This window comes from Anoplopoma fimbria, chromosome 2, assembly GCF_027596085.1.
Source record: "Anoplopoma fimbria isolate UVic2021 breed Golden Eagle Sablefish chromosome 2, Afim_UVic_2022, whole genome shotgun sequence".
Lineage (NCBI taxonomy): Eukaryota > Metazoa > Chordata > Actinopteri > Perciformes > Anoplopomatidae > Anoplopoma > Anoplopoma fimbria.
In genome coordinates, this window is record NC_072450.1 from 9,363,269 (window position 1) to 9,372,079 (window position 8,811).

Below are 8,811 nucleotides of genomic sequence, written 5' to 3' on the forward strand. Positions count from 1 at the left end.
AACATATTCATCTGGCACATCAGATAAGTCTGATGAAACCATCAAATAGCCATAAATAAAGATAATAAGTATGTAGTGCTGTCAGCACCGTAGACAAGATTTAAAAAATACTAATGTCAGAAATCTGAGCCTCTAATTTAATGGTCTCGGGTCTTAAAAAAATAGTATCGGCCATTAAGTTTAATTATAGAAAAATCAACTGCATTTTAAGTCCCCCCACGCTTGTGAGACACAAGAGCTGCTACAGAACTAGTGATCTGATTAAAGTCATATCATAAAAGTCAGTGTATATGATTTTGTTTTCATAACTTCATCATGTTGCAGTAAATCTAAAGATCCGATTTGATGCCTCACAGCTCTGCTTCTCCATCTACTGGTGGTCTAATGGAGAAATCTGACAGTAATCACAAATACTGTAAGTTGAAGAGATTGTAATGAAAAAAGCTCCAATACAAAGGCTTTAACACATTCCCTGAGTATACAAATATCTTCCTTTTAATAAAAAAAAATGAAAGAAAGTATGTATGGTAATCTAAAAAACAGAGAATTACATTTTTGCAAAAACAGATAAAGCTGTAAAAATCATAACAAAAATAACATATTTTCACTTTATCTCACAGGCCAGGTGCTCTTTTGTAGGATCTACAGTCAGATATTCTTTTGATGTTCAAAGGGGGTGCAAAACTTGCTTCTCATCACCAAAATGTCAAATACGACCCATGAACCCGCTGGACTGGACTCCAAAACATGTACCCACCAAACCGCGTCCTGCACGCTCAAGGACACAGGCACAAATCCAACGCCTCAAGGTTACAAGTGTATTGTTTACCATTTTTCCTCCACTGTTGTGGCTTTTGCATTACCCTGACCTGGCTTGTAACCAGCTCAGACTGCATATAAAGAGGGAGCCCACATTGGTGAAGCAGTTCTCATCACTCTGGGCCAAATGCTTGGTTTGTGCAGTCGCCATTGTTTTATGTAAACCAGCCTTTTTATGGATCTGATCTCTGCCTGTCAACGGGCGATGACTCCTGTGGGTTTGGACGCCGTAGTGGCAGACCTGGTCTCCATGTCCCAGAACGCCACCGTGGTGGGATCACCGGGCATCTCCGTGGCAACCAGAACTTTAATCCTGCTTGTGTTTCTGCTGCTTGCTGCATGGAGTCAAACAGACAAGAAAACTGTACCAGGTAGGTTTGACACTTTGCATTTTTTTTCTTTGTGCTGGGGCAAATTCTGTCACTATTTAAATTTTCATATAAGCTGAAAACAAAGTTATTGTCATTTATAGGTCCTGGTTTCTGTCTTGGATTGGGCCCGCTTCTGTCATATGTGAGATTCATCTGGACTGGTATAGGCACAGCCAGCAACTACTACAACAACAAGTATGGAGACATTGTCAGAGTCTGGATCAATGGAGAGGAGACCCTCATACTCAGCAGGTTGGTTATGTCCGTTAATGAAGATATATAAAGTTACCACACAATCAATCCGAGTGTAAATTAATAATTTGTATGTTTTTTTGTAACCATAAGGGCATCAGCGGTGCACCATGTACTGAAGAATGGACATTATACTTCACGTTTTGGGAGCAAGCAGGGTCTGAGCTGCATCGGCATGAATGAGAGAGGCATCATATTTAACAACAACGTGACTCTGTGGAAAAAGATACGCACCTACTACACCAAAGGTAACATTCTGACCTTTAATCGTCCTTGCAGACTGACTGATTGGTCCAGTGATGCCAGATACAAAATATTTGATTTAACCTCAGACGCCAAAACTTTGATTTTCTGTATCAGCCCTGACAGGTCCGGGTTTGCAGCAGACGGTGGAGGTTAGCGTCTCCTCCACCCAGACGCACCTGGACGACCTGGACGACCTGGGTCATGTGGATGTTCTCAGTTTGCTGCGCTGCACCGTGGTCGACATCTCCAACAGACTCTTCCTGGGTGTCCCTTTAAATGGTCAGTAGGCATTCATTCATCTCCTATTTAATGTGTTCATGCAAGTTAACAAAATTCAGATAAGTCATGACTTGTGTGAGTTAAGATTGAGTGTTTTTGATTCCTTTGTGTCTAGAAAAAGAGCTGTTGCTGAAGATTCAGAAGTATTTTGACACATGGCAGACTGTGCTGATCAAACCAGACGTTTACTTTAAATTGGGCTGGATTCACCAAAGGCACAAGACTGCAGCGTGAGTCACTCCGTCACTTGTTACCTCATATAAGCACGCTTCTTTGTTTGACTATATTTTCTAAATGTTATATATCTGTGTGTTTCACAGTCAGGAGCTGCAAGATGCCATAGAAAACCTTGTGGAGCAAAAGAGGAGAGAAGTGGAGCAGGCGGATAAACTGGACGACATCAACTTCACTGCAGAGCTCATATTTGCACAGGTCAGTCTGAGAATTGGATTATGGCCATTTAATGTTCTTCCATTTCAAAGAAAAGTCAACCCCCCTTTAGTCCTTTTTCAAACTTACAGCACTTCCTCTAACCTACGTGTATATGTCAGAAATCCTCTTATTGTTAAATCATAAAGGGAAAGTATTACAGTATGCTTGTGTGTGTGTGTGTGTTTTCAGAACCACGGTGAACTGTCTGCGGAGAACGTGAAACAGTGTGTGTTGGAGATGGTGATCGCAGCACCAGACACTCTGTCCGTCAGCCTTTTCTTCATGCTACTGCTCCTCAAACAGAATCCAGATGTGGAGCTGCAGCTGCTCCATGAGATAGACACTGTTGTAGGTAAGGAGACTGAGTAAATATTGTCTTCCAATGATAGATGTAGTAAGTGTTTAAGCGTGATAATATCTCACTTCTGTTGTGTCGTTACAGGCGAGAGACCGCTCCAGAACGGGGACCTTCGGAGGTTACATGTGCTGGAGAGCTTCATCAACGAATGCTTGCGCTTCCACCCTGTGGTGGACTTCACCATGCGTCGAGCTCTGTCCGATGACGTCATAGATGGCTACAGGGTACCGAAGGGCACAAATATCATCCTGAACACTGGCCGCATGCACCGGACAGAGTTTTTCCCCAAACCCAATGAATTCAGTCTGGAGAACTTTAAGAAAAATGTAAGTAGATGATTATTTTTTATCTGCACCAGTCAGATAAGATCATTTTAAGTGAATAAATCAACTCTTAAAGACCCTGAAAGCCTGTTTTCCCATTCAGCTTCTTATTATGAGCGACAGATCCTATGCGTACAGACAATTATCTGCCAAACTTTGAATTTTTTTTGTATATTTCATGAGAGATTAAAGCATTTATTTTTCCTTTCTTGCTTTTCTCACTGGTTTGAGGGGGCTTGATGGAAAATATAATGTCATGTTCTTCTGTGCACCAATCAGGATTCATCAACTTTTAAATCAGAATCTGATGACACTTTGTGCGATGTTTCTTTATTTTACCGCTGTCGGATAAATCTGATCAAACTGCATTCACACCCAAAGTCCCAATGTGTTTTGGGAGTCAAACTTTTTATGAATATTTCCGAAGGTTCTTTTCTTTTTTAAGTCATAAATATTTATATTATTGGCAAATACTTGATTTGAAACCAAGTGTTCAGGTGTTTTAATTACCTCCCTCATCTGTCCTCCTTCAGGCTCCTCGCCGTTACTTCCAGCCGTTCGGTTCGGGCCCTCGCGCCTGCGTTGGCAAGCACATTGCCATGGTGATAATGAAATCCATCCTGGTGACGCTGCTCTCCCAGTACTCCATTTGCCCCCATGAGGGCTTGACCCTGGACTGCCTCCCACAGACCAACAACCTCTCCCAGCAGCCTGTTGAGCATCAGCAGGAGGCCGAACATCTCAGCATGAGATTCTTACCCAGACAGAGAGGAAGCTGGGAAAAACTCTGAGACTCTGACCTTTAGTTATACCTACACATTAAAATATGATCTCCATAACATTTATATTATCACATGACTGTGCAGAGCTTTGTTTTATATTTTATTATGTATTCAAAATTGTATTTCTACTTGAACTTTTTTATATGTTATGATATGTACGTTTAGACATGCTTATACTGAAGTAAATGTAAATTATTGTGACAATATTATGTGATGTTGTCTTCTTTTTTGAATGTGATGATATATTTAGAGTGCATATTTATTTATACACACAACATAAATCCTACACGCTGTATTTATAGTATACAGACATCTTTACATGCACATACTGCAAAAAAATCACCCAGTCCATGTATACCTGTTAAGTTTTATTTTATTTTATTGCACTGTACAGAACACTAGGCCTATGTATATATGTATTTAAACACCTATTCTTTCTTCACTACTTGTGTACATAACAGTCCTGTCTTTTATTTGTCTATATTTGTGTATCTTATGTTGTCCTTGTTCTTGGCTGTTATTCTATTTCTGTAAGTACATTAAGACAAATGAAAAAAACTGAGCCAAATTCCCTGTACTGGCACACATACTTGGCAAATAAATCTGATTCTGATTCTGATTCTTAAATGATAATTTCTAAGATTGTGTACATTAACAGTACATAAATCTTACATAACCCCATCCATCACTCACGTTTTCTTTTCTTTTTGTATTTGCAAATATTTATCAGGAGAGGGCGCTATAAGACACAACACAACGATCTACAAGCCGAAATAAAGCAACCAATTTATTCATTACATTCAATTGCTCTGCCTCTGGGCAAACGTGGCAATACATTTCACAGACAGATGTTTCAATTTGTATTGCTTCCACTCTCTAAACATCAGCAACATGCACACATGTCGGTTTGATTGTGTGAAGAGAAACAGAGATGGAGACCCTTCAGGAAGAATCTTAGAGGCGGCTGTGGCGTAGTGGAGAGCAAGGTAGTTCTCCAATCAGAAGGTCGGTGGTTCGATTCACACACTGGCTTCAGCAGTCGATGTGTCCTTGGGCAAGACACTTAACCCCAAGTTTCTCCTGAAGGATTTGCCATCGGTGTGGACTGGATGTTGCATGAATGTTAGTTAGAGTCTGATGGTGGCACCTTGCATGGTAGCCTGTCATCAGTGTGTGAATGGGTGAATGATATGTAATATACTACTGATTGTAAGTCGCTTTGGATAAAAGTGTCTGCTAAATGACTGTAATGTAATGTAGAGAAAGTATACATGTAGATCAGGGTTTACAGTGAGATGAGGAGAATATGTCAAGAAAAAAACACACACACAAGTGCTTGGTATGCTAACCAACATCTGCAGCAGAGTAACAGAATATTTCATCCGCTCAACAAAGTTGACCTACTGTTTGCTTGAACTGGAAGAGTGTGTGTGGGTGTGGGTGTGTGCAGACTGTATTGAGAAGCGTGGTCATTTTTTTAAAATGTCATCTGTGTGTATGTGTTTGCATGTAAATAGCACTGTGTGTGTGTGTGTGTGTGTGTGTGTGTGTGTGTGTGTGTGTGTGTGTGTGTGTGTGTGTGTGTGTGTGTGTGTGTGTGTGTGTGTGTGTGTGTGTGTGTGTGTGTGTGTGTCACAGGCTGTTCCTTGCAGGTGTCCTGGAATAAAGCGAACCTTGGTCTCCTTCCATCAGGATGCAAATCATCTCATGTACACTACTGTAGCTCTTCTGAAACAACAATCATCTTCACAATGATCGTCATCATCTCTGTTAACCTTGATAGCTCTCTCAATGTACTGAGGGTCAAACAAGTGGTGATTCGAGTTGGAAATTCGATGAAGCCCCATGTATCAGTTTAAGTTTTAAGGTGCCACTTCTAACAACATCTGTCATCTTTGTTAACACTCACTACAGTGTTCAGCAGCTTCAGGGTGAAAAGATGCTTTAATTATCACTTCCTCATGTATCGGCCTGATACTGTCGATTTCAATCACCATCAATATCTATCTATCTATCTATCTATCTATCTATCTATCTATCTATCTATCTATCTATCTATCTATCTATCTATCTATCTATCTATCTATCTATCTATCTATCTATCTATCTATCTATCTATCTATCTATCTATCTATCTATCTATCTATCTATCTATCAATTCATCTATCTATCTATCTATCTATCTATCTATCTATCTATCTATCTATCTATCTATCTATCTATCTATCTATCTATCTATCTATCTATCTGTCTGTCTGTCTGTCTGTCTGTCTGTCTGTCTGTCTGTCTGTCTGTCTGTCTGTCTGTCTATCTATCTATCTATCTATCTATCTATCTATCTATCTATCTATCTATCTATCTATCTATCTATCTGTCTGTCTGTCTGTCTGTCTGTCTGTCTGTCTGTCTGTCTGTCTGTCTGTCTGTCTGTCTGTCTGTCTGTCTATCTATCTATCTATCTATCTATCTATCTATCTATCTATCTAGGTACAATGTTTAGCATGTTAACATGCTAATTGGCACTTATATATAACAGTTGTTTTACAGTTATTTTGTCATAGAAAGTCCTGGAAATTAAATTAAAACGTTGACATGATGTAACCGCTGGATGGAAAGATGATGACCAAAGTTATTACATTTCATCTTAAGGGGAGCAATGTCTTTGGCAAATGACATGGCAAAACATTTAATACTGGTTGAGACATTACACTAAAAAAACAAAATTTATAATACAATAAATGTATTAAATTGTCAGGCAGTTTTGTGTAGTGGACAAAACGTGCAGAGCTCCAGGATACAGATTAGGCTACATTCTGTGTTAATATGATTCCTTGGGCTCCAAGTTGCGGGATGTCGGGCATCTGCTAAATAGATCTGTGGAAACTTTCACTTCAAGTCTACCACTGGGGACTGTGGTGTGTGTGTATGTATGTGTGTGTATGTATGTGTGTGTCTGTTAAGGAAATATTTGAAAAAGGGAATTGAATAATACTTGTGGTTTCAGACTGTGTCAGACTTGCCTGCTTCTGGCAGAAAGATCGCCTGTGTGTCTGTCACAGTGAGTGCAGTTTCATCATGCCAGTGTATTTGAAAGTTTGAAAAACTTACAACTTTAAGGTAGGGTACCTCAAAGACGCACATGAAATATTAAGATTGCAAATCTACAACACAGAACTGCATTTGAATTGGACCAGCAAGGGGCGTCACTGTACGGTTTTAAGGTATCATAACAGATCGCCTCGCAGAATCTGATGAACTTCTTTGAAATATTCAGTCTGTTCTTCCTCTTAAGGAACTCCCCGGTTCTTCATTTGTGGCTTTTTGTTCGTCACATGATGTGCATTTTCCTTCTCCGTTCCATTCATTTCTATTCCTCCATGACAGATTTATTGAGCCAGGATGCCAGACAGCTTTTAAAATAACTGAGACGTAAGAGCCTCGCAGCAAAAAGTTTAGAACGTCCTGCTTCGAGCTCTGATTGACAATCTGATTGATTACGTGCTGTCAACCGCCACACACACACACACACACACACACACACACACACACACACACACACACACACACACACACACACACACACACTAACACACGCGCACACACATTATGTTGTGCTAAAATTCTCAAATGCCAGTGGCCATATTGTCTCTCTGTTTCAGTCCCCTGCTGGATTACTGCTTCATTAAAAAAAGATCCTTGGTTGCCATGGAAACATCAACCAGAAAGGGTAAACTGGCAATGCACTCATATCCCAACATTGTCCGTACATTGTCGATACCTCTTGCAGTCAGCGATGACACTGTTTTGCATGATGCTGCGAGACATTTGCTAGTTGTAATGCCCCTGTGTTCTCGTATGATTTGCATTTTTTTAAGAGATTTTAATAATCAAATCATGGTAATGGAAACAGGAGTGAATCTATCTCATCAGGCCGGTCCATCTGAAGAGGCCCAGACTGGCAGGCTCTCTGCCAGTAAAGGCACTGGATCACAGGGAAACTCTCTCTTCACGGTCTTATCCTGCTGCCCGCTTTGCAAAGTCAGCTCATTTGTTTCTCATTGAACATCAGAGGAGAGCGTCGGCACTCATCATTACAGGAAGCTCTTCTTCTTCTTCTTTCAGTCCTCCTTTTTATGCCCGCTTTCAACATAAGCCAGCCTAAAAGTTTCGGTTTTGAGGCCGCTACGTTTTGCACAGCTGTAAGTCTTTACATCTATGCTGTTGTTCCTCTTCTTTTTTTTCTGCCCATTAATTTGTCTGAGAGCAACAGTTTGTGCTTGACTGGAATTAAAAACGTTTTCAAATGTTCGTTAAAAAAGCATTCTGCCAGCTCGCTGAAGACGGGTCATGACTTTACTTAAGGACAATTTAAAGATACTGTATTTGCATTTGGTTCTACTTCTACACTTAATACTTCTTTATACTTTTACTCAACTTTATGGTTGAGTTGTTTTTATGTGCTCAGCCCACACAAAGTTATAAGACACCAAAAATAGAGACGCAGTAGTAAAAATAAAATAAAGATTATTATTGTTATTATCAATACTTTCTGCACAAAATCAAACTACTTTTGATTTTGAAGTATTTTGCTGATATTACTTATGTGTTTTTCTTTTCATGTCCAGGTCAATTGTCTGTCTGGACGCTGATGTAGCACTTTAATGGTTCAAACTGAGAGACAAGAGAGAAAACACTTACATTATGTCTTCTGAAAGACAAAAAGTGATTTAAAAATACTATTTTGATTTTCTGTTTCCCGTCCAAATCATACTGAGTAAGTTCTTTAACTGGTTGAGGTTCATCCTGAGGTCATGTTTGCTCCCATAATCAAAGTGTTTTTTGTTGCGTTCGCGTCAAATTGGATGAATGGTAGAGATGGGAAAGATTCCAATGTTTACGACAAAGATTTCTGTAATAAGCTAAAATTGCACATATCTAAACTTTCCAGC

The 8,811-nt window shown here is 39.7% G+C and overlaps 1 protein-coding gene across 1 annotated transcript; it reads left to right on the top strand.

Annotated features, from left to right (window-relative positions):
* The first annotated feature begins 924 nt into the window (after positions 1-924).
* Positions 925-4,065, top strand: LOC129105323 (aromatase). Its single transcript, XM_054616276.1, has 9 exons — positions 925-1,190; positions 1,292-1,442; positions 1,536-1,690; positions 1,803-1,967; positions 2,083-2,197; positions 2,288-2,399; positions 2,589-2,751; positions 2,842-3,083; positions 3,614-4,065. The coding sequence occupies exons 1-9, from the start codon at positions 995-997 to the stop codon at positions 3,869-3,871; spliced, it is 1,557 nt and encodes a 518-aa protein (XP_054472251.1). The 5' UTR covers positions 925-994; the 3' UTR covers positions 3,872-4,065.
* The last annotated feature ends 4,746 nt before the right edge of the window (positions 4,066-8,811 follow it).